This window comes from Nuphar pumila, chromosome 3 (genome assembly GCF_984573655.1).
Source record: "Nuphar pumila chromosome 3, dmNupPumi1.hap1.1, whole genome shotgun sequence".
Classification (NCBI taxonomy): domain Eukaryota; kingdom Viridiplantae; phylum Streptophyta; class Magnoliopsida; order Nymphaeales; family Nymphaeaceae; genus Nuphar; species Nuphar pumila.
This window is the reverse complement of record NC_143251.1, coordinates 16,873,299-16,899,068: the sequence shown is the minus strand read 5'-3', so window position 1 is coordinate 16,899,068 and position 25,770 is coordinate 16,873,299. Positions and strand designations below refer to the sequence as shown.

General features: G+C 40.9%; 3 protein-coding genes across 9 annotated transcripts; 1 reads left to right on the top strand and 2 right to left on the bottom strand.

Moving 5' to 3' along the window:
* Positions 1-364: 364 nt before the first annotated feature.
* Positions 365-7,860, top strand: LOC149842142 (cinnamoyl-CoA reductase 1-like). 4 transcript variants are annotated; one of them, XM_089998941.1, is made up of 6 exons: positions 365-450; positions 547-685; positions 1,759-1,913; positions 2,060-2,245; positions 2,346-2,698; positions 5,900-6,587. In XM_089998941.1, the coding sequence occupies exons 2-6, from the start codon at positions 553-555 to the stop codon at positions 6,078-6,080; spliced, it is 1,008 nt and encodes a 335-aa protein (XP_089855067.1). In that variant the 5' UTR covers positions 365-450; positions 547-552; the 3' UTR covers positions 6,081-6,587. The 4 variants fall into 4 exon arrangements, with proteins under 4 accessions (XP_089855067.1, XP_089855069.1, XP_089855070.1 ...); XM_089998943.1 differs by lacking the exon at positions 5,900-6,587 and adding an exon at positions 6,631-7,860 and having other exon boundaries at positions 371-450; XM_089998944.1 differs by lacking the exon at positions 5,900-6,587 and having other exon boundaries at positions 371-450; positions 2,346-2,702.
* On the bottom strand, positions 6,580-15,763 carry LOC149842141 (uncharacterized). Of its 4 annotated transcripts, none has more exons than XR_016430759.1 (5): positions 15,396-15,763; positions 15,100-15,320; positions 14,860-14,997; positions 14,494-14,667; positions 6,580-10,056 (listed from the first exon to the last, which is right to left on the bottom strand). XR_016430759.1 is itself a non-coding variant. In XM_089998946.1 (4 exons), exons 1-3 carry the CDS (start codon positions 15,190-15,192, stop codon positions 14,551-14,553), a joined length of 348 nt encoding a protein of 115 aa, XP_089855072.1. In that variant the 5' UTR covers positions 15,193-15,763; the 3' UTR covers positions 6,580-10,056; positions 14,517-14,550. The 4 variants fall into 4 exon arrangements, 1 of the variants encoding a protein (XP_089855072.1); XR_016430760.1 differs by having other exon boundaries at positions 15,100-15,338; positions 15,621-15,763; XR_016430758.1 differs by having other exon boundaries at positions 15,100-15,763.
* Positions 15,764-24,747: 8,984 nt separating this feature from the next.
* On the bottom strand, positions 24,748-25,497 carry LOC149842140 (uncharacterized). The gene has a single exon (XM_090000593.1). It carries the CDS (start codon positions 25,495-25,497, stop codon positions 24,748-24,750), a length of 750 nt encoding a protein of 249 aa, XP_089856719.1.
* Positions 25,498-25,770: the final 273 nt, after the last annotated feature.

Genomic DNA, 25,770 nt, shown 5'->3' with positions numbered 1-25,770 from the left:
GAAAGCGTTAGGTGAGAGAGAGGGGGGAAGAACAATAAGAAAGCTAGAAAGCATGGCCATCACTCTCCCTCACCTAACCCTTAAGAATTTCAACCGAACCCACTTGATGGCGAACTTCGGTCGATGAGTCCGAGTGGTGCCACGTCATTTTCTCAGCATTAGAGCCACAGAAACCTCACCCCCATCTGGCATTCCACGTCATCACGCACCAAGCTGTCGTCTCTGGTCAAAGCCGGGCTTTGGTCGTGCCTTGAAAAATTAAAGTTGGCCCACTACTTACCCACCAGGTTAATATAACCATGGTTAGACGCAAACTAACCATGGTTAATTTATAGATAGAACTTTATAAGGAGGCCCAGTGACGCCTGTTTGGTAGCAAGCAATTCACCGGATTGGTAGGAAAGAGGAGGAGTAATCTCGCCCTCAGGGTTTGCACCGCCCCGTTGCTCGGTAAGTGCCTGGCTTCGATTCCCTTATCCCCGGCCTTCTTTGTCCTTTTCTATTTTTCCTTTTTCTTCAGCTGTTGTGAACAATTATCATCATCAGTGGAAGATGGGGGTGGACGGTCCTATCGGATCCGGCAAGACGGTGTGCGTGACGGGAGCTGGAGGGTTCATTGCTTCGTGGCTGGTGAAGTTGCTGCTGGAGAAGGGATACACTGTCAGAGGCACCGTCAGGAACCCAGGTCTGCTTCTTCCACCATGGATACATGCAGTGGCGTAGCTAGGATTCATGTGTGAGGGGGCAAACAGGGGTGTAGCAAAAAAAAATGGTGTGATAGTCGGGGGGTTCGGGGGCAGCGCCCCCGAAATTTTTTTTTTTTAGATAAAATAAAAAATGGCTACAATTATTAATAAAAATCTATTTCATATGGACAAATCAAAATATTTGCTGCAGTCAGGGTTGGGCTAGGACTGGACTGGGCTAAAAAAATGGATAAAAATCTATTTCATATGGAATCAGGGCTGGGCTAGGACTGGGCTTTAAAAAAAAAAAATTAACTGTTCCCCCCCAGCTCCGCCTCTGGGTACATAGATCCATAGAGTCTTGGTGAAGAAAAAAAAAAGTTGCTAATGGCCGCCGCATCATCCAAAAGGGAGGAAATAATAACCAAGGGCAAATTCAATCACATTGCATACAATCGATCATTGGTTATTGGTTATAATTGATTTCCTGAAAGAGATCGATCATGATTAACTTTGGTACTCGAGCCAAAAAAAACACAGAAAATCGCTGCACGTGTAGAGTACTCGGCATGATTCCCCAACCACGTCTCACGCTATACATCTACCCATCTCCTTAAAAGTGCTTAAAAAAGTTGCCTTACAGGAAATAACATGGGAGGGTAGATCAGATTAGGTTCAAGAGATGGAAAACTGTCTAAGGTGCCTTAGATGCCATTGAAGGTCACTCAAAATGTACCTAAACCTTCTTGTTGCGGACGAATTTCAGCCGTTGCTTTTTCAATCATTGATGTTGTTGATCTAGGAAGGCAGACAGCACAAAAAATTCTTGCAGGGATCATTACTTTTTATGGGTTTCAGGTGCCCTTGCTTTTCTTGATGCATGGCATCCAAGGTGTCTTGGGCAGTTTCCCTTTGTACCTAACTCATGCAGTCTCGTGTAGTTTAGGTCATATTGTATGTAACCAATCATCAGTTATACTCAATTTCCACAATATATCTTACTTGAGAACCATGCATCCCACTTAGAAACTGTGAGAGTGTAACCTTGTGTACATCTTTATGCGTTGCACAGATGATCCCAAGAACATCCACCTAAGGAACTTGGAAGGAGCAGAGGAGAGATTGATACTGTGCAGGGCGGAGCTTCTCGATTACGATAGCCTTCTCCACGCGATCAAGGGATGCCAGGGTGTCTTCCACACGGCTTCTCCGGTGACGGATGATCCGGTACACCCCCACTTTTAACCGTCAATCTCATACTCTTCTTTCTTCTTCCTGATACTACCTCTTTCCAACTATATATAACACAACATTAAGAGGATGGAGATTGTTGATGATGACGATCGTTTTCCATTGTTATCGAAATCAAACAGGAGCTAATGATCGAGCCGGCGGTTCAAGGCACCAAGAACGTGATCGAGGCGGCTGCGGAGGCCGGAGTCCGTCGTGTGGTCTTCACTTCTTCCATCGGTGCTGTTTACATGGATCCCAACAGGAACCCCGAAGTGGTGGTCGATGAGAACTGCTGGAGCGATCTAGAATTCTGCAAGAACACCAAGGTCTGTTGGTTCTCAATTACACCCAACCTCTCCGAATAACTCATCTGCCTTTGAACGTGAAACGGTGAATTGAGATGATATTGGCGAGATTAATTTGCAGAACTGGTACTGTTACGGGAAGACGGTGGCGGAGCAAAGCGCGTGGGAGGTGGCGAAGGAGAGGGGGGTGGACCTGGTGGTGGTGAACCCGGTTCTGGTGCTGGGCCCGCCGCTTCAACCCTCCATGAACGCCAGCACGGTGCACATCATGAAGTACCTCACCGGCGCGGTGAAGACGTACGCCAACTCGGTGCAGGCCTACGTCCACGTGAAGGATGTGGCTCTCGCCCACATACTAGTCTTCGACGACCCATCCGCGTCTGGTCGGTACATGTGCGCCGAGAGCGTGCTTCATCGCGGCGACGTCGTCGGCATCCTCGCCAAGCTCTTCCCGGAGTATCCCATTCCTACCAAGTAAGCTTTATCCTCTTCTCCTTTCGCTCTCTGGTGATATATCAAAACACAACTTCGCGTTGGTCTGAAGGTGGTCCACTTTAGGAGAGAAGGGTTGAGAGAGCGGCTAAGTGTCCTGGCTATTTGATACAGGCAATCACATGACAGTATTTCATTCGAAGCCTACACTGAAAGAGGATCCTGTAAAACGCAATCTCACCCAGCGTTTACAACCACAAATCCTAGTAGTTGTAAACCCTAGAATCTAACCCAGCGTTTTAAAGATAATAGCATATGCCCACAAGGGGCTCCGCTGATCTGGTAGGAGTTACTTGTGAATGTCACCAAGTTACAGGACATTCAATGTTATCAGTATCCGTCCATATCGTTGGCCTATACGCATCCTATTGGATGGTGCGCTGCAGGCTTGAATCGGTTATTTTTAAAAAAATATCAAAAAATACTTTTTAATATTATTTTAAAACTATTTTAATGATTTTAACACGTGTCACATTATGATTGACACTTAAAAAATTATTTATTTTTTGGCCAATACATAACGATTAAGTTGAGTATCAGTATCGTCCGATACAGCTGAATCAGTGGACCACCCTTTTACAAATGGCATGAGTGAGAGGATTCCTGATCCACTGGATCGCGGGTAGACTTTCAGTGATCAGATGGCTTCCATTATTTTGTGAGATTTGGTCCATGTATGCTTTTCTTTCACTTTCGTGCTTGCATCATACGGCAAGGGACAGTGGGAGAATAGTCAAAGTGATAGTAACCTTGCAAGGTAGTCAGTCCAATACAGGGGTGTTGGGTCCCGGTGTTGATTAGTGCAAAAAAGAAATTGGGAAGCTTGTTTCTTTTTATTTTTTTAAAATTTTTGTCTTCTTTTTTTTTTTACTTTTTTGGCTTTAGGTTTGCTTCCTGTTCGCTTTTTAAGTCGCTTTCGGTTTGCTTCCTAAGTCGCTTTTGAGACGTTTTACGCTTCTCGTTTTCTAAAATTTTGAAGGTGCCTCACTTTCCGCTTTTGCTTTCCAAATCGCTTCCCCGACTGGCAACTCTAAGTTAAACCTTCCCCTCTCAAAATTATGCCCTTCATCCCTGCCTTCATTTTTGCACTGGTTTTTATTTTAACTACAATCCTTGTTTCATGTCCTCCATCTCCGGTCCAAACGGGGCAAGGCAAGGCGGAGCCCCGTTTTCCCTCGGTCCACTGCCATCCCTAAAAAGTATTTTAGCATTTTACTAACGGAGATCGGGGATGGAGCAAGGCGGGATGGTAGAAAGCGTAAGCTCATCCTCGCCTCCATCCCCGTACGGGTTTTAATTTTAACCTCCATCTCCACCTCCATTCCCGTTTCATGTCCTCCCTTCTCGGTCCAAATCCAGTGAGGCGGGGCGGGGCCCATTTCTCCCCAGTCCACTGCCATCCCTAATGGTGGGTGATCAAGTGCACCAGCATACTCCACATCCCCCCTGATCTTTCCTCTAGAATTTAGGAAAACTACAGGTGAGGCCAGCCATCGGTTAGGTGCACTAGTCCTCCACTTTGTCCAAAGCGGACAAGTCATCTCGAATGATTGGACTGGCTACTATCCCGATCGAGCATCATTGGTTTTAGGCAATATTGTCAAAAATCAGTCTCAAACCCGAATCAATTTTCAAGAAGATATAGAGAATTGGTTGATTCAGGCTCGAAAAGAACCGGGCAGAATCGGCGAATCTGTTTTTTTTTAATTCAAAAGATCATAAAAATAAAAAATTACAGAAAACCAAAAAACAAATACCGATTCAAACCCTTATTCTGCCAAGTTGAATCGCTTTGGGGCGGATTCGATTCAATTCAATTCTGACTGTTGGTTTCAAAAAAACGTGGGTCCCCATTTTGAAATTTAAAACATTTAAAATATCGCGATATTTTTCAGTAGGCCGCACCATTGCCATTCAAGGCATAGAACGTTCTGGCTGTGGCATGAATGACACTGTTCACGTTTCAATTCATTGGCAGAAAAACCTTTTTTGTTTTTCTAAATGCTTGTGAACTATTGACCTATTGCTTAGTCGAAAGTAGTTTCTACACAGAATATGGCTAAACACTGATTTTGAAATTTTCTTTTTATTGTCACTTAAACTATGTTGTTTAATTATGAAATTATTAGATATGAGTCCGCTGTATCACATAGAACATTGTCACAAATTTCATTCTCGGAAAAAATCTCACGATATTTTCAAACTATGTCGAAGGGACATGCCATTTTGGTGTCGTGTCCCGGTGACACGTGGATACTGACACTCAATATTTTATTATCTTTTTAATGGTTTTTTATTTTATTTCAATAAAAATATATTTTTTATATTAAAATACCGAAAATAGTTTTTATTGATCAAAAATTGAAAAAAAAAATGAACTTTCGAGACGAATAGTTTTCACAAATATAATTTTTCTTCAAAAAGTATCGATAATAAAAGAAACTTATATTTAAGCACTTTAGATTTGATGCACTGAAAACATAGTTTCCAGGAAATGAAAAGCGGGTTTCTTAAAGCTTCCCCTCCTTTCACAGAAGCAAGGATTTACCGGCTTCCGAGGAAGCAAGTTTCTCCGTATAGCAGGGTCCTGTGCCAAGCTGAAGGCCCAGGTTCGAATCCCTCTGCCACATAGGGCTTAAGAGTTATCTGTTAGGGGTCTTGCCTTTCAAAAAAAAAAAAAATTCTCCATGTAGCAAAACGCTTCCTGTTTGTGACTATGGTTGAAAATTTATATTTGATGCTTGTTGTGTATAGGATGTTATTTCTAATTAGTTTGAAAAAAAAAATCAAAACTCTAGACATTTGCTCTTAACTCAGATCAGATATGGTGATCTGCCAAATCACCGATCGACTAATGGTGATTTGGCATTGTCACCGTCCATTTCTCCATTATTGTACAAGTGGTGGGGTAGATTACAAAGGCAAGCACGATGTCATCAGCAGCTGAAACCTTTAAGGGACATCCTTTGCGGCGAAGTAGAAGCAAGGAATGGTCCCTAGTATACTAGGAAGGTGGACCTCAAGGGTTTTACCAACCAGAGGCATGCCACTTCTGTATCTGTGGCCGCCATGTGATTGGCCGTGACCATATAGGAGATGAGTTAAGAGATCACTGTATCCCAACTGTGTATCTTTGTGGGTGGTAGTTTAGCTTATTATTGTTGTACGGTGTTGGTGGTGCAGGTGCTCGGATGAGGTGAAGCCAAGGGCCAAAGCATACAAATTCTCCAACGAACGCCTGAAGGAGCTGGGACTCACCTTCACCCCTGTCAGGCAATGCCTCTACGAGACGGTCAAGAGCCTGCAGGAGAAGGGCCACCTCCCCCAACCCCAGCCTCTCAACCCAAACGTGGCAATCCAATAGACCAGAGCAGCCCCCTCAACCCAAGCTTGCTAGCTAGACTTTGTTATCACAACTTGGGAATGTAAATGTCTCTATAAATAAAGCTACAGAGCATGGTCCTGTGCTTTGTTTACCATGAGTCGATGAGATCATCAGAGAAAAAAATAATAATAATAATAACTGGTGCAGTGGGTAGGAAATATGTGTCAGAAGCTCTGTTTTTTGGCTCTTCTTTACCATATTTTAGCAAGAGGGACAAGACTTGCCACCGAATTTGGTCTATCGATCTTCCCTCGTGTATAAGGTAGGAAGGATATCAAAACGTCCGTCTTGTAGCGTGTTCAATCCTCCAAGTCACCATAGTGGTGCTGTCGTAGTCTTTTCATCTTTCTTTGCATGTAGTTTTATGTATTTGCAGTGGGGTACTGGAAGGGGGTTGGTAGCTTGTTAGGACTTGCTGCATATCTTGTACAATCTCTTCAGGTCCCACTGTGTACTATTAAGGAGGATAAAAAATGGGTTTCACATAATATTGCTATTCTCTCTCTCTCTCCCTCTCTCTCTCTTGCAGATGCTACAGATTTGAATTCAGTTTTTCACAGAGCAGCATGACATAATTAAAAGGCAGTGGTGAGGTCTAACACAAAAGCACGATATAGAGACATGGCACTAGTTATGGCAAAAGTTACATAAGCTTGACACTTGCTTCTATCTCTTCATCAAAATATTGGTGCTGATCATGTAGAATAGCCTTTTAAAATAGGGTTAAATAATTACTGTGGCCAAAAGAGAGGAGTTTTGGGAATAAAGTCCCTGCTAAGGTAGAAGCCTTATTGCCAAGGCAGATGCGCTAGTTGGAGGGTTGGAAAAAGAGATAAATATTGTACTTCACTTGTTGGATGGTAGTCAGTCACCTTACCTACCAGCCGAGGTGGTTTGGGGGTTCCTAATCTCTTGCTGCAGCATATTGCGCTGTTAACTAGATGGTGGTGGGGTTTATGCAGGAACCTAACGTATATATCAATCTATCTCATAACTAAATATCAGCTTCAAGGTCAGCCCTGCGGGTGGATTCCATTTAAGAATCGGCGATCTCCCTCACCTTTTTGGAGTCATCTATGCAAGGTTTGGGGGCACTTCAGCTCCTTTCTCGCTCCCTCCCCCCTGCTAATATTGAAGAGTGTTGTTGTTGGTCGTGTTCGGCAAACAGGGAATTTTCGGTTTCTTTGTTCTATATGGCACTTTGTGAACAAGGTTTGGATCCATTCCCATCTATGGAGTTCGGGCCCAACACCTTGGTCGAGATTCTTCGCATGGCTGGTGTCTTTGGACGGAGTGCCCACTCACAAAAATTTGCGTAAGAGGGGCCTCCATGTGGTCAGTGTTTCTTGTCTTTGTGGTGCGGTCAGTGAATCTACCCCTCACCTTCTATGGTTTGGGTCTTTTTTCCAACAGATATTCTGTGCCTCTTGGAGGTTTAGAGATTTATGCACTCAGGAATCATCTTTTGCTAGAGTTCTTCTGATCATCCCCAAATTCAGATCGCTTCATGGGTGGTGGAAGGAAAGGAACTTGCGTATCTTTGATGGTGTTTCTGCTTATTCCAATCTGCAGTTTAAGCATACTTTGACTGATATGCATACTGTCCGCATCAAATGGCCGCACTCCGCAACTTCAATCTGACTGTCGGGTTTTGAATCTTATTTGGGGGCCGATATCTCATCGCCCTGAAAATTTTCAGGTACCAAAAAAAAAATCAGGTACTTAATAAATTATTTCTCTCTTTCCCTCAAAAAAAAAATCAGGTACCAATCTTTCATAAGTCCCTGATTGTTGCTTAGAAGCCATATTCCATTTCTACTAAATACCCCATGTGATGTGCTCCATTCTCTGACCTAATGTTTCAGAAAAAGTGTCGAAAGGGGGACCTTGATGTTAGTCTCCTCAAAATGTTGGCAATTTTTTAAAGATTTGTAAAGTTTCTATTTTATCCTTATCAAAAGCACATAATTGCTGTTTTAAACACATAATGAAAGATAACTATTGCCATCAACCATAGCATATCACAAGTAAACCCAAGGGTGTTCATCCTTAGACGTGAAGCCAAAGATGGGTGTAGTCCCTGGTGGACAAAGGAGACCTGGGGTTTTATGCTAATCAATTCCTTCGGCAAGGATGTTTTTCTCCAGTTATCCCAAAAAAAAAAACATCAACTGGTTTAGCCCCACACGTACCAAGTGCATTCTCACAAAATAACTCGAAAACTTTAAAATAGCAACCACTTTTACAATAACCGGCCAGCAGAGTATTCCAGGGGCGACCTCTCTGTCATTTGAGCAAACGACTCCTGCGCATAAGATAGGATCGCTTGATGGCATCAGATCGAAGGTAAGAAATTACCTTTGTTATCATATTAAAAGTCTAGAGCGATGCATCTTTATATGCACGAAAATGGAAGCCAAGCACCATGAACTGATGGATATTATAGCCTTAATCTCAAAAAGAAATTGGAAGTCATTTACACCATAAATAAATAAATAAAAACAACTTGCAAGAAATTCACAGAATAGACCGCCTCAATTTGCAAGGCACTTCCAATAATAATTGTAGTGAAGCAACAAGAAAATGAAGTTTAACAATCTTTACTTTAGTGTTTGTTTTTAAGATGACCAAGGAGGAGGAATGGAGAATTATAGTTCGAAAAGATGAATAATATTTCCTTTGTTCGGCACATTTCTAAATCTAAAAGATGAATACTGTTGTTTCCTTTGTTGTCTCCTTTTCTGTTTGACACACATCTTTATCTCAAATACACTCAGTTATGGTCTGTCAGGATTCTCAAGTTACAATCATGAGAAATCTAACGGCATTACAGATATTTGTCTTATGCATCCTCACCCCTTCAGTACTCTCCGCTAGACAAATCTCCTAGAATATTCAGCCATGGCACATTCCATGTTCTGTATCCGTCTTTCTAAAGCAACCATGTAAAGACCTGGGGAAGAATTATCAGAAAAAGAAAAAACATATGGGAAATAGGCTTGATGGGGATAGTGGGTAAAGAGAGGGGAAAGGAGTATTTAAATTCATTTAAAATATTTAACTTAAGTGAGGGTAATGGTAGATGACAGCAGGTTCTCATTCGACAACTGTTCCAATGGAAAAGCATTTCAGGTATATGAAAATGTTCAAATCTTTCTAGCTTAATCATCTATCTGGGATTATCATCTGAAATATAAGATGGCCAAATCAGATGCAAAAATTATGCAGATTAATCTAGTTTATTGAGCAGAATGAAGAGTCCTGCTTAAGAAAGTTGAAAATGAATATCAAGTAAAATAGAGACAAAGAGATGAGAGCAATAACAAACCCCTCCTCAATGAAATCACCCAGGAAAAGAATGAGGAATCCTCTAAATACTCCAATAGCAACTCAAGCATGCCAAGAATCCATCAGGGACTTGTGTTTTATGACTAAAGGTATCATTCTAATCAAATTCAACATGGAATTCCAAACCTGCATGGAGCAGGGAACTTTCCATCCTCGCCAAAACTATGATTAAGCCAAATCAGTTCACCCTTCTATTCTTCTCTAGTACATCCTTTTAGAAAAAACGTTAACTCATGGTAGCAAAATTTCACAACTCTATAATCAATGAAAACAATGAAAAACAAGCAACATAGATATTGCTCATAGGGAAACATCAAGATTACAATTTGATCCTCATCCAAGAAAAGATGTTGGAATCCAATAATGATAACAGTAACCTGTAAGACTTACCACCTTTCTATCCTTTAAAAAAAATGATACACTCTAAATAATCCTGTTCAGGAAGATGATAAATGTGAAAATTGTCTAACAAGCAAGCTTCAACCCTTTCAACTCATGTCTCCTGCAAAACTTAATAAGAATTCTTCACACACTGATAGCCATGTCACCCCTCTTAACTTGACAGCCCTAATACTATTCTGAAGTTGTTTGGTAACTCGATCAACCCCTGCATCACAAGTGCTATTGGCATCAATAACATTAGGATATTCAACATATCCTTGAACAAAATTAATCTAGGAAGAATTAATGGGATGTCAAATCTAGCATGATTCGTAAGGTAAAAGAAAAGCAATCTTAGTAAATAACCTCTCCCTAAGCATCCAATGAAAAACAGATCAGGCTTGATGCACCACTCTTAGGACGATGTTTCACTGATCAAAAGAGCAAAAGTAGCTTTGGCAGCATCTCTCTCTTATGAAACATACAGGGAACCAATTTAAGCCTGTAACAGACCAATCGAGACCTATGTTGCAGTATTTCTTCTCAAAAGATTTAGGCTTAAATATCAATCATTGATTGTTTCTGTATCCATTTTGGGCTAACTATGCACTTACAAGCCAAGAGAAACCCAAATACATTTTTAAATGAAAGCATCAGGAACCATAACGCTGAAATCGAAAACGGACACCACTGGTTTTACAGAACTGTTTGTCTCATCATCAACTAAGAACTATCTACGTAGTTATATGCAATACATAAGTGTATGACAGAAATACCCTCAAGAACTATAATAAGTTAATAACTAGTGCACAAATGATTAAGGTGATCTGTGCAAAAATGACCAGAGGAATACATAGGTTTTCATACCACCTTCAAACTCTACATACATTAAGAGAGAGACTGAAGAGTTTAGATAACAGAAACGTGAAACTAGGAATGAACATAACTCTACATCTATACATATATTTTCATACCACTTTCAAACTCTACATGCATTAAGAGAGAGACTGAAGAGTTTAGATAAAAGAAACGTGAACCTAGAAATGAGCATAACTTGGTAAAATATGCAATTTGATGTTGAGAAGAAACATATGGAAAGCAAATGGATCTAGCCAAATACTTTGCCTTATAAATAACTTCTCTATATATTGTTTGTGCACTAAATTCAGGATTTTTTTGCCATGGCTTCATATGAAAAGCTTGGATCTCACATTCTCGAATTTGAGATTTGAGGATTTGAGAACAGACCCCAGCCCATCCATTCTCAAATCCGGGAATCTGGCCTTTATCCCCTTTATACCAGGATCTCAGAATCCTTCATTTGAATAGTTTCAGATTTGGGCAAGGAGACTGGGCCACATCAGCATGCCCCATGCCACCTCAGATTCTCAGATCTGATATCTGAGGCATTCAACATCCCCTACATGAATGGTGTGCTGCAGAAATAAATTTACATAACAACACCCATATCATGCGGCAGTTGCCACAGCCATACAATTTCTGAAGTTGATTGTGACAGCTTTGTATTCAGCTTCAGTCATTTATCAAACAACTTCATCTTGTCTTTTGTCTACAAAAGATGCAAATCTAGTGGTAGAACATTTATTTGAAGTGACCCAATAATGCCAGCATCTATAATTCTATATATGCTTGAAATTCCAAAAGTGAAAGATGATACAAATATCAAAACATAATCAATTGTTTCATTCACATATCTAATAATGCTGATCATGATTGCCCAAGTGTACAATAGGACTTATTAGCAATTGTCTATGCTTGTCAGTTACCGTGCCAACTTTGACTACAAAATCAGTTGCATGCCTGTGTCACAACAACAAATGCCTTCTTCCAGAAAATTTATAACCTTGGGAAGTACTCGAGTACCCAAACCTTTCACTACAAAAAGTATGCTCTAAACATTTATGGCATGAGTTACACATGATATCCTATGGTTATCAACTTAACATGTTATCATCATATAAAAACAAAAGAGCTCTACCCTTACCAAAGGCTAAGACAAAATAGAGTTAAATCATGCTAACATTATATAAGCCCACACAAAATTATTGTTGTACTTAACTTTTCAAGCCACACTTTGAGAGCTTGTTCATGTATATAATGTGTTATCTTTGGGCTGCAAAGTCAACTTTGACTACCCGTCATTCTTGGAAGTAATTCCATGTAAACTTCTTAGTTCAGATCTCTTCTCGAAAAGGCATCTTCACATCAAACTAGTATATTTCCCGCCATTCTTCACATCAAAACCAAGTGACTTGTGACTCGAATTGGCATGGGTGAACTCGTGACTCACCAAGTCAACTTGGTAACCTTGTCCGAGTCATAACGACTTTATATTTCTATGAAAATTATGTACATGTTTATATACATTGTATAACTAATTGTTACTTGTAATATGTATAATAATATACATATATGTACACAAAGTATATATATTACATTATTAATTATGAAAATGATTTATATATAATATACATAATATGCATATATATAACATATTATATATGTATGACTCGGCTGAGTCATTCTATGACTCAACCATGACTCTGCTGACTTGGCCATGGCTCGGATGAGTTTTGTTAAGTTTCGGGTTACTCAATAATTTGACCCAGTGAATAGCCAAGTCATCGAGTTGACCCGGTCAGTTTTTAAACACTGCATCAAACTAGCAGATTGCCCACTATTTAGCCAATAAACTATTAACAATCATCTTATTATGGCCATATGAGTCGCTGCTGCAAAAGTCCCTACAAAGTTCTAATCATATTGTTTATTGTAACCTTTTGCAACCAATATTATTTTATATCATTCTTTAATCCATCAGCTTTAGTTTTCACCTTGAATACCAACTTGCAACCAATTGCAATCATTCATGAAGGCAATGCAACAAGGTCTTATGTTTTCATTCTCTCAAAACCTACATGATCCTTTCATGTTATATTGATAGTTTGGTTGTCTCAGATCAACTTATTGCCAAGGAGGAAAATATAGGTATTACTTAGAACATTATGATACTTTTTTTCTAAGGAAAGACAACTTTCCCTAAAATAGGTGACAAAGAGCCACCAAAATAAATAACAAGGAAAACCGAGTAGTAGTATAACATAAAATATCAGAAACTATAATGAAGAAGATTCTATCCTATGTCACAGGGACACACCATTTTGGTGGGTGTCCCTAGTGGCATGTGCAGATATGTGGACACGGACACTGACACGTACCGTGAATTTTTTAATATTATTTAATATTTTATAGTTTCATTTTAATAATAAAATAGCAAAAAATATTTTTTATTGATTAAAAATTTAAAACATTATGTGTTCACGTGCCCTATGTTTCAAAAAAAAAATCATACTTTCAAGTCGAATCCGCGTCATGCGTCCTCGTGTCAACGTGTCTTTGTGACATAGATTCTATCCTAGTGACTAGTCTACATGCCTAACAAGAATGTTTTGGATCATTCCTTTGGAAGGGGAATGGACTACCTCGAAGTATAATTGATCTCCATAAACAAATTATTTTACCTGAGATTATGCATGAGATAGGAATTCAGGCTTGGGATTGATGAACAAGGCATGTTTGTGGTTGTGATCACTTTACCACGTGAATGATTGGTGGGTGAAGTCATTGAATACCAAATATGCATTAAAGGGTTGCCATGCAAAAAAAGAACTTTTTCTTTGTAGACTGGGTACTTGGAAAAAGATCAGCTGAAATCAGGGGGGAGGAGGTGAAGAAGAGAGTTTTATGGTGATGGCAAACTACTACTCTTGGAGAGATCAATGATTGGTGGAGATACCATTAGGATCTCTATTCCCGTCTCTCTTTTGTATAGCAAGATCTATGTACCAATAGTTTGCCATTGCTGGAAGGACAATTTTCACTGGGAGGCAGCGGTGAGGAGAAACCCCTACAAAGTAGAATTATGGCCCTACGCATTCAACAAAGCCCGCAGAAGCAGATAGCCTAACTTGGCAAAGCATTCACTCAAGGCCATTTTCAGTGAGATCCTGCTATACTGAACTTCTAAGAAACTCCCCACCCACAAATTAAAAGTGGAAGAGTGTCTCAACCTATCAACATAGCGTAGTCAACAAAGCGTAAGGATGTATGAATAGTTTTTTTTCCCTTTTGGCAGTGAGATCCTGTTAAAGAGAAGTCTTTGCACCCGGGGCTTTCACTTATCCTAAGATGGCGATGTAGTGGGCAGGTCCTTCATCAATGACCATCATCTTCACTTGGTTAGCATCGGTATACAAAACCACTAACCAAACAAACTTGAAAACGGAAGGAAAAATTATGCTAACATGTTGTTGTCTGCTCAGTTTGAGAACATAAAAATCAGTTGATTATATTTTTTTGCTGACAAGCTTGGAGATTGCACCTTCCTGACACCTCCTTGGTGCAGCAGAAGGGCAATATATGGCATTGCCTTTGGAGATAAAGAGCCTTTTTAGGCCTACCGGTAAAGCGACTTGGAAAGAAACTGAAAAATATTCAAGAATAGAAGCAGTGGGTTGCCTATTTGATAACCCGGACATTGGAATCACAAAGACATTGAGGAACAAGCTCATAATCAGTTCTAAAACGAAAAAAAGGCACACGAATGGCATCAAAATCAAGGGCACCAAGAAAAACAACTCACAGATGGAAGAATTCGCAAGTTACCGCCGTCATAATCCCCGGAAAGTGTGCAGAAAGATCAGCGCTTGAGCGTGTAAGGCTGCGGAAGAGTCATCGGCCCTCTTCTCGGATCGTCGGAATCGAGCAGCCTCTGCACCCTCTTCTTCGCACAATACTGACGATCGAAATGTTTCACCTGATTTTCAACCGAAAGCTCACGCTCTCACACACAGGCAAGAATAAAACAAACAGAAACACTAAAGAAAACCGATCAAAATCCAAACAAAAAAATCCCCAGAACATCGATTCGAACAAACATAACGATGATGATCATCCGAACACGCAGCAGAAGCAAAAAACACCGGAGGGAAGGCGTTGGCGCGCTTACCCACGTCGCTCGACACCGGCTTACGAATTCGGCGCGTGCGCCTTTGCAATCATGCGGGTAGAGAAGGCCGACGGAAGCGATTTCGGTGGGTTTCTTGTCGGCTTCCTTCTCCAGGCAAGCGTAGAAGGCATCACGGGCCTGTTGCAGAAAAAAAAATACCTGAAATCACAGAAAAAAAGAAGCCCAATGTTCCCACCTTCATCGGTTAAACTAGTAATCAAACGGAGCCCAATCGCGTACCTTGTAGCAGGCCTTCCTTGCTTCCGCCAGAACGTCGGTGTGGATTTTATCGTCTTCTCGAGATATCTGGCCGTCCTGTGTCAACCACCTCATCTTCTCTCCTCTGTCTCTCACTCGACCCGTTGGTTAGGATGGGGATCTGATACTTCAAAGACGGGACTGGAAGAGCACGGACTGAGGAAGTAGAAACCAAAACCGCCTCAAAATCGCGAGTCGATCGGCTAACCGGAAAGGGGCCACTGGGATTAAGTTCACTAAATAGTAAATATAAATTATATAATGAGGAAAAAAATTACATGTGCTCCTCAAGAACAACCACGCTGAGCTAGCGCCTTGGGAATATTCATTGGACAATTTTGGTGCAAGAACAATCTTAAAAAGCTAAAATCGTCAGAGAGAATTAGGGGACGTTCGGTTGGATCATTCAGATTCTAACAGCCTGAAAAGGCAACCCGTGCTTTCGATCACGCCAACCCGCGGGTTGAATCAGAATCCCATCCAGTTGAGGCACCCGAACGTACCTTTAGAGCATGTTTGATAGCGGGTTTCGTGCAGGACGCGGGGGACGTGCTGAACACCGTCCGTTGCACTTGCATCCTACTTTCGATGTAAATAGAGTTTCACCCCACCCCCTGTTACAAAAGAACAAGCAGAGGGGGAACGTAGTTAAAAAAAAAAAAAAACTCGACGTGGGCACCCTCCCATCCTCCGTGTCTCTCTCACCCCGACTCTCTCACTTTCTCCTCTCACCTCGACACTCTCTTACCCCGACCTCAACTCCCATCTCGCCTCATTCTTCTTCTCGACCAAAGGTGCGCGTCTTCTCTCTCTTTGTTGACCTCATTTTAGTTCTTCTGTTTGATGATTATGTTAGGATTTATGTTTGGAAGAGCGTAATTACAAGGATTGATTGATTAATGCGTTTTGATCTGGAGAAGGTTTTATTTTTTGGTTTTCTTTCCAAAAGGGATGGTTTGTCAGTGGTGATCGATATGTGGGGTACTCTGTTTTTCGATTTCTATGTTGAAAGAAAGCGTTTGAGACTTTGAGTGAAGGGGCGTGTGTTTTATTGAGTTTTTTTTTGCTTGTTGGTGTTCTTCCTTTTTTTTTTTTTTGGTTTTATTGCTATCGCTGTAGAAGTTGATATGTTAAGTAGAAGATAAACAAGTTATCCAGGAAAGTTTTTTATGTTGAGAAGTTCCTTTCTATGTTGAAAGTCTTCTGCTTGTTTGTGTTCTGTCGAGTTTTTTGCTTTTTTCGTGTGTTTTTTGGGATGTTTAGATGCAACAGGTATCCAGGAAACTGTGTAAGTTGGGAAATTGCATTATGGAGTACGATAGACCCTTCTCATATGCATTTTCTGATACGGTTGCAGCCTTAGCATCCCCTAAGAACTCTGGGCTTTTGAGTTCCGCAGCTTCCAGCTAATTTTTGGTTTGATGATCAAGCTATTAATGCATGGGACTTGAATGGTGAGTTCATGGGGATAGATGCCAAAATGCTCAACAAGTGACAGGAACAAATGCATAATCAACCTGTGCACAAAAAAAAAAGAGGGTAATTAATTGAGGGCTTCCAACGTTTTTTTTTGGGTGATGATCATGATATTAATGCATAGGACTTGAATGGTAATGGATACCAAAATGTTCAACAAGCGAAGGAACAAATGCACGATCAACCTGTTCAAAAAGAAAAGGGTAATGGAACGAGGGCTATGATTTGCCATCAATAGAAAACTCGAAGTCTGTGAAGACAGTTTAAGAAGGAAAATGGTATCGTGACCCCGCTATTTATTTGAAAAATAAGCCTTGATAGCTATATGTTGTCACCTCTAAAAGTTTTAAATTTCTTCTCATAATCTCCTTCACCTTTCACATGTGCATTCAAACAAGAAACCAAGTCAGTCACGTATCTGGAATAGGGGTGGCAATCGGGTCGGGTTGGCGGGTTGGCGGGTCGGTTGGCGGGTCAGCATACCTCAACCCGAACCCGACCCGTTTATTAAACGGGTCGGCTGTGGCAAACACGAACCCGACCCGTTTAATAAACGGGTAACCCGACACGACCCGCCAACCCATTTAATAAATGGGTTGGGTCGGGTAAACGGGTTTTCAGGTTCGCGGGTCGGGTTGGCAGGTTGACGGATCGGGTTGGCAGGTAGGCAGGATGGCGGGTCGGGTTGACGGGTCGGGTTGGCGGGTCGGGCAGACGGGTTGGCGGGTTGACCCACCCGCCTAACCCGTTTATTAAACGGGTCAGCCGGGTTGGCGGGTTGGCATACCCCCAACCCGAACCCGACCTGTTTAATAAACGGGTTACACGGGTCGACCCGTTTATTAAACGGGTTGGCTTAAGCCCAACCTGAACCCGCCTAAGAGGCGGGTTGGCGGGTCGGGTTGGCAGGTCGTGTCAGAAATTGCCACCCCTAATCTGGAAGAAGGGGAGTGTTGGAATCGTCGTTCACGCCCATCTGCGGGACACCTAGCGCGTGGGTCCATTTGCAAACTGGCCCTAAAAGTGGCAAAGGATCATTGGCCAATGGAACCATTCTCTTTTCCTTCTCTACTTTAGAAGATCTTCTTAATTACTATTGATAAAAAAAATTTAGGAGAAAGATTTGACCTACCAGGATTTGAAAAACTCTTTTGAAAGCCTTTTAGAATATGTGGGAGCCCTCTGGCCATTTTTTTTCAAAGAAAAGGTAAAGTGAAAATAGGTCTTTCGATTTTCATAGTTCGATACACATCTTGATGGATTCACATATGCAAAAGAAGATCAAAACATGTATGAGTATCAATAAACAGATTAAATAAAATAAAATAAATGGAAAGATTGACTTAGAAAATACTTTTTGGGGCTTTTGGGGTCAGTTTGGTTATCTGAGACTCCTTCTTGATTCGACAACACCTTCGCGTAAGTTTGAGGATTCTTGCAATGGCTTCGGCAACGCCTCCGCGTAGGTATGACAAGTTAGGGCTCGGACCAAAAGAGGTTTGGAGTACATGCACATACAGGAAATTGAAATTTTTAAATGTTATAGTGTAACGCCCCAAATTTAACACAAAATTTGTAACCATTTTTTTTTTTGAAACACATAATAAATTTGGGCTCGCTACAAACAAATAAATGAACAAACCATCTTATTGGAAATTCAAGTTCTTAATTTAAGAATAAGTCTCAAAATATAACAAAACAGCCCAAAACCAAATCCCTAGAGCAACACACTCGTCGAGCCTTGTCCAACGCCACGCCATCAATCAGAACCTGTAACATTTTCAACGGAGAGGTTAGCCTCTCAAAGTACAACAGTAAAGATCATAGCATATGAAAACATGGCATTAGAAAATCATTTGTATGTATAGAAATATGTTCCATAGCAAACTTATATACATATTCTTTTGCCAAGTTGTCCCTGGACCACAAAAGTTAGGGCTGACCGTTAGTCAAAACCCAAGCCATCAATTCCAATAGTCACATACAAAGGACCGCGGTACCCACGGCCGTTGCTCCCACTAGGGCGATCCAAAGATCGGGAGGTCCCATAGTGAGCTTTTCAAATTGAGCTCAGTCAGTAGGGCTAGTCACCGGGCTTCCCCGTGTAACTATCTAGGTCCCCCTAGGACAACCGGGTTGGGTGGACCGAGGAGACGCTTTGCTCTCCAAACAATATAACAGAAATCCCAGAGCCTGGTACCACCTACCCTCTTCGTAGGCAAACAGAAGTCCTGACTTATTATACTCCCTCAGGAGGAGTTCCACTTCCCCATTTAGGGTACACGACATATGTACAACTTGGTCCAGGGTACAAGGGTTGAGGTGTTTTTACAAACATGACGAATTTAAACTAGAGAAAATAAAACCATAGAACACAAAAAAAAAATGATATCCTCCATGTACATTATCCAAATGCCCTTTATAAATTTTCGTTGGGGTGTTGGATTCAAATACGTACTTTTATATCTGAACCAAAAGAACTCTATTTCAAACACACAAAACTTTTACCAGAATTTATGAAACAAATAAGTTTGGTCATTTTAACATAATCTGTCTAAAACGGGTATCTCTTGATAAACTTCTGAAAAGACTAATTTTGCTGAAAAATTAGAACTCAGACCCATTCAACATCATTCGGGGACCAGTTAACGAACATCTCGATGATTCCAAAATGCCAAGACATGCCTAAAAACTCCATCGGCTCGCTGAGATTTGCACGTCACTAGTTGACCCAAGTTATTTTTTTTTTCTGTTTATACAGTCTGATAGAAACCAGTATGTCATTAAAACCCTGTATGACTAGAATCTGGTTTGTAAATCATGTTATCAATACCCTATTATGTTCAGCCATTTACCATCATATATTATCAATACAATACCAAGCCATTCAAAAAAAATAATACGAGGTACTTGCATTCAATGAAATCATAATAGTTATAACTCACAGTTATATGAGTAATCTATATCCATTAAAACAAATATCTAATACATGGGTTCACCCATGCCCTCACACTGAATTCTCCAACCACTAAATTGCACAGGCTGCCCCATCTTAATGTCATGCTAAAGTACATGCAGGAAGTCACATAATATACATTAACATACACCTAACGTCCAATATCAATCTGATGCTTACCTCTTTTTTTTTTCACCAAGCCCTCTTGAAATACATACTAACGTCTGGTCCCATCTCCATTAATGTGTAGAGTCTGATTTTTTTTTTTCAATCTTTTGGAAATCCAAAGGCATTAAATACAGTTTTAATTTGGTTTCAACCATGCCCTCACGCTGAATTCTACAACCACTAAATTGCACAGGCTGCCCCATCTTAATGTCATACTAAAGTACATGCATGAAGTCACATAATATAAGTTAATATACACCTAACGTTCCATATAAATCTTATGCTTACCTTTTGTTTTATATGCTGAGGAACACCTGTACAAACACAGACCCATGTATACCAAATCTCCAAGCCCTCTTGAAACACATACTAACGTCTGGTCCCATACCCATTAACGTGTAGAGTCTGATTTTTTTTCTTTTCTTTTCAATCTTTTGGAAATCCAAATGCATGAAATACAGTTTTAAATTTCCTCAAAAACCTATAGTTCATATACATGCTGCACATAATCATAAGCCAAAATCTGAACCACCGTACCTTTTTTTTTTTCAAATCGCTTTGGTCCTTCGCTCTCTTGTGCAAGAAGGTTGTGATCAACACGCTCCGTTGCTCAAGCTCCTCTATCGATCTCCAGTTCTCTTTCCCCCTCTCTCCTTTTTTTCTAAAAGCTTGTTTGAGGATGCAGTCCACGTCTCCTTCTCTCTTTTACAACAAAACAAATTCTTTTCTTTGTTTCAAAGTTGTAGTCTTTCCATCAGTATCTCATGCCTTCCTTTAAGGCTACCTTCCCCTTACGTTGTTAATCCTAACAGCCAACCCAACCTTTCAGCCACCCCTTCTTTTTTTAAGCTTGCCATCTAGGAAAAATCTATTTACCAAAATCCCTTGCTACAGTAGCTTTCTTTCTAAATAAATTTTCCAAAACGTGTGCTACTTACCTCCTAACAATCCAACCTTCTATCTTCACCTACTTAAATTAGGGGTCATTAAATCACTAACCAAATCTACCTTTTAATTAATTGTTTTTAATAACTCAAGACAAAGAAGGAAAGGGATTTTACTATTCCAATCATGCTGGCCAGAATCGTTATTTTATATCTATACCTTACACTCATAAACCTTAAAGGCGATTTTGCCCATCAATGGTCGATCCATGTAAAAATATCCATGTACAGGAAAATATGAGAACTTAACCTTAACAATTAAATTCAAAATAAATAAAAAAGCAAAAACAACAACAACGAACACTGGGTTTTTACATCCTACCCCCCTAAAAAAAAAATCGTCCTCGAAATTAGTCGCATACCTCATCCTTCAAACAGTTGGGGATATTTGTTCTTCATTGCCTCCTCTGGCTCCCAAGTACACTCAGTCAATCGATGATGCTGTCACTCCACCTTAACCAAAGGTACCACCCTTGTGCGCAATACTTGCTACTTTCTATCTACTATTTGTACTGGTTTTTCATCTATAGATAAGTTCTCCTGGAGTTCCAATTGACCATGTTCGATAATGTGAGAAGGGTCCGGTACATACTTCTTAAGCATGGACACATGAAACACGTTATGTACATGCAAAAATTGTGGTGGTAATGCAATCTGATAGGCTACTTCACCAATCCTTTCTAAAATCTCAAATGGCCCGATAAACCTTGGACTTAACTTCCCTTTCTTCCCGAATCTGAATATACTTTTTGTTGGGGAGACCTTTACAAATACATGATCTCCAACACTAAAGCTGAGCACTCTTCGCCTTCGATCTGCGTAACTCTTTTGTCGGCTCTGTGCTGCAAGTAGCCTTTTCCTTACCAATTGCACTTGGTCTGTATAGTGTTGTAATACCAAGGGGTTTTCTATTTTACTGTCGCCCATTTCAGTCCAACAAGCAGGCGACCTACAAGGTCTACCATACAGAGCTTCGAAAGGTGACATTCTTATGCTAGCATGATAACTATTGTTATATGCAAATTCTGTCAATTTAATATGTTTGTCCCAGTCTCCTTTTCCCTCAAGAGCGCATGCTCTCAACATATCTTCCAGAGTTTGAATGGTTCTTTCAGATTGTCCATCTGTTTGCGGGTGAAATGCAGTGCTCAATTTCAATTTTGTGCCTAAAGCCCTTTGCAACTGCTCCCAAAACCGTGAAGTAAACCTCGGATCTCGGTCTGAGATAATAGACTTCGGCACTCCATGGAGTCGCACCACCTCTTCAATATACAAATCCGCCAAACTTGCTAGTGTTTGGGTCATCCTTATAGGGAGAAAATGTGATGACTTGGTTAACCGATCGACTACTACCCATATTGCATCATGTTGACGTTTAGTGCGAGGCAGACCCACCACAAAGTCCATGGTGATATCTTCCCATTTCCACTGTGGAATATCTATTCTTTGTAAAAGGCCTCCCGGCCTTTGGTGTTCTGCCTTCACCTGTTGACATACTAAACACTTTGTGACATACTCTGCTACATCTCTTTTCATGCCGGGCCACCAAAAATTCCTCTTAATATTCTGGTACATCTTCGTACTTCCTGGATGTATAGTGAACTTAGTCTTATGGGCTTCATCTAGAAGATACCTCTTAGTTTCTTCGTCGGTTGGGACCCACAATCTCCGGTTGAACCAGATAGAACCATCATCATCTTGCAAATAAGGAGAGTCCTCCTTTCCACATGCTTCTACCATTTTGGCATGTTGTGGATCTTCCTTTTGCTTTGCAATGATCCTATCCAATAATTCATCTCGGATCAGTGCGGTCATAGTCACTTTTCCTTCAATGTTTTGTAATGGCTCCCATTGAGCTACTTCTTCCATCAGTTTCCAAGTTTGCATTAAAATTCCGCAAGCTTTAGCCTTTCTACTCAAAGCATCTGCCACAACATTTGCTTTTCCCGGGTGGTAGGAAATATTAAATTCGTAGTCTTTCAAATACTCCAACCACCTTCTTTGTCGCATGTTTAGCTCTTTTTGTGAAAATAGATATTTCAAGGACTTATGGTCTGTGAAGACCTCAAACTCTCCTCCATACAAATAATGCCTCCACAACTTTAGAGCAAATACTATCGCACCCAATTCTAGATCATGGGTCGGATAATTTCGTTCATGCTGTTTTAGTTGCCTTGATGCATAGGCGACTACCTTTCCGTTTTGCATCAATATTGCACCATAACCAGTTCTCGATGCATCTGTGTATACCTCAAATCCTTTTGTCCCAGAAGGGAGTGTTAATACAGGCGCTGATGTGAGTTTCTCTTTTAGTGTCTGAAAACTTTTCTGACACTCTTCACTCCAGACGAATTTAACTCCTTTTCTTAGCAACTTTGTCATGGGTAAGGCTATTCTGGAGAAGTCTTGAATAAATCTTCTATAGTAGCCAGCTAACCCCAAAAAGCTTCGGATCTCAGACACAGTAGTAGGTTGCTTCCATTGTTGTACAGCCTCCACCTTGCTAGGGTCTACTGCCACACCATCCTTTGATATAGTGTGGCCCAGAAAGCTCACTTGACTCAGCCAGAACTCGCACTTGGAGAATTTGGCATACAATTGATTCTTTCTCAACTTTTGCAGAACCATTCTCAGGTGCTCCTTATGTTCTTCCTCATTCTTAGAATACACCAGTATGTCATCTATAAACACTATGACGAACCAATCTAAATAATCAATAAATACTCTGTTCATTAAATCCATAAATGCAGCAGGTGCATTCGTTAATCCAAATGGCATCACACGGAATTCATAATGGCCATATCTAGTACGGAAGGCTGTCTTCTGAATATCATCTTCTTTTACTAACAATCGGTGATATCCTGATCTCAAGTCAATCTTTGAGAACACCTTAGCTTCTTTGAGTTGATCGAATAGATCTTCGATCCTGGGAAGTGGATACTTGTTTTTAATCGTTACTTGGTTAAGCGTTCTATAATCTATGCAAAGGCGCATAGACCCATCTTTCTTCTTCACAAATAATACAGGCGCTCCCCAAGGTGACACACTTGGTCGTATGAAGCCTTTGTCTAAAAGATCCTGAATTTGTTTCTTTAGCTCTTCCAGTTCAGCTGGCGCCATACGGTAAGGTGCCTTGGATATTGGTGTGGTTCCGGGTAACACTTCTATTCTAAACTCTACTTCTCTCTTCGAAGGTAATCCAGGTAGATCTTCTGGAAATACCTCAGAAAACTCTCTCACCACTTCTATTTTACTCAAGTCGACCTCCTTATCAAAAGTCTCACCAACACTAACTAAGAATGTGGTGCATCCACTATTTATATATTTTTCTGCCTTGACAGTTGAGATTACCATTCCACTGTCCAGTCTTCTCCCCATAGCTTGGTACTCAACCGGCTTTGCATTAACTGTAGATAGGATGACCTTCTTCCTTCTACAATCAATGTTTGCATAATGGTGGTATAACCAATCCATTCCGAGGATTACATCATACCCTACCATCTCCATAATTACCAATTGTGCCAGTAAATGGTGTCCCTGTATTTCCACATCAACATCTAGGAGATAGTATTGGCAAGTATCTCTATGACCCAAGGGAGTTAGAACATTTAGTGTGTATGGCATTCTTTGTTCCTTGATCTCTAAGTTCTCAGCAAAACAACTGGCTATAAATGAATGTGTAGCCCCATAATAAAAAAGAACACGAGCTAAGTATGAGTTTACAGGACATGTACCTTCTACTAGCTCATTCCCCTTAAGCTCCTTCACCGTGGTGGCATAGACCCGACCTTTCACTTTATTCTCGGTTGGTGGCCCTCCTGTTGGTTTTTTTCTTCCTGCTTCTTGCTTCTTAGGACATTCCTTGATGAAATGCCCCATTTCTCCACAGTAGAGGCACGCTCCTATCTCACGATAGCACGGCTTGCCTGGATGTGATCTTTTGCATGTCGAGCATAGTTCAGCGGCTTTGTTTGCTGTAGAGTTTGCTTTATTTTTTTTGAACGGCCTCATGGATCGCTTCTGTGTTTGAAATTCACTTCTTCTTTTGAAGCCATTTTGGTCTTTGCCCCTCTTTTGGGACTTGAGTCAATCCTCTTCTAATTTTGTCGCCATAGTGATTGCGTCGTCTAAGTCTCGCGGTCTACTACTCATGACACGACTCCTCAATCCATCACGAAGTCCTCGAACAAACTTGTTAGCCCTTGCCTCGTCGGTTGTATATGTATTTGGGCAATACCTCTCCAGGCTTCTAAATTTGGCAGCATATTTTTCGATGTTCAATCCTCCTTGTTGCAGGTCTAAGAACTCCTGCATCTTCCTCTCTTTAATGTGAGTTGGGTAGAAAGCATTGTTAAATGCTTCCTTGAACTCGGCCCAAGTCGCCCGTACATCAGCAAATTTCACTGCCTTCACCGTACGCCACCATCGGTCAGTGTCACCTTTCAGGAGGTAGGTCCCAAAGTTGACCTTGCTTCCTTCAGGTACACTCAACACCTCAAATACTCGTTCTACTCGGTACAACCACTCTTCAGCAGCATCACCTGTCATTTCTCCTTTAAACATTGGTGGGTTCATGCTCATGAATTGTTTATAGGTGACAGCTCTAGCTTCACATGGCGAACTTGTTCGTGGTATAGCAGATCTTCCTTCCATGCTAGTTCCTATTACAGTTTGCATGAACGTCGCCATTGTGTGCAATGTGTTCATAATGAAAGCTTGTTGTTGGGCAGAATCCTGTGGTGGTGGTTGTGATGGTCCTTGCTCGTCACCCCGGTGGCCTCGGGAATTTCGCTTCTCATTAGTTGACATGGTACGAGCTCCTCTCGTGCGAACCATCTATACAATTATATTACGCAGGAGTTTGTTATACTTGATGCATTATGACATAGCAACTGTACAAAACCAACTTTCCATTATTAGTCCCATGCTCCCGATCCTATTTGGTGCAAGGGTCCAAGCACTTTCAAAGTTGATTGATAGTTTTTTTTTTTTTTGAAAATTATCTATCATTAAATTTAGTAATAATTACCTGACAGGTGGACGTCGAACAATTCTTGACGGTGTGTTACCTCGTAGGTTGCTCTGATACCAACATTGTAACGCCCCAAA

What these genes read in the sequence shown, in the direction of transcription:
- LOC149842142 (XM_089998941.1), top strand. Translation starts at nt 553, where the DNA reads ATGGGGGTGGACGGTCCTATCGGATCCGGCAAGACGGTGTGCGTGACG. An exon ending in AGGCACCGTCAGGAACCCAG is followed by an intron (nt 686 to 1,758) that starts GTCTGCTTCTTC and finishes TGCGTTGCACAG; the next exon opens with ATGATCCCAAGAACATCCAC. An exon ending in AATTCTGCAAGAACACCAAG is followed by an intron (nt 2,246 to 2,345) that starts GTCTGTTGGTTC and finishes ATTAATTTGCAG; the next exon opens with AACTGGTACTGTTACGGGAA.
- LOC149842141 (XM_089998946.1), bottom strand. Translation starts at nt 15,192, where the DNA reads ATGAGGTGGTTGACACAGGACGGCCAGATATCTCGAGAAGACGATAAA. An exon ending in CAAGGAAGGCCTGCTACAAG is followed by an intron (nt 14,998 to 15,099) that starts GTACGCGATTGG and finishes TTTCTGCAACAG; the next exon opens with GCCCGTGATGCCTTCTACGC. An exon ending in GCCGGTGTCGAGCGACGTGG is followed by an intron (nt 14,668 to 14,859) that starts GTAAGCGCGCCA and finishes GTTGAAAATCAG; the next exon opens with GTGAAACATTTCGATCGTCA.
- LOC149842140 (XM_090000593.1), bottom strand. Translation starts at nt 25,497, where the DNA reads ATGGTTCGCACGAGAGGAGCTCGTACCATGTCAACTAATGAGAAGCGA.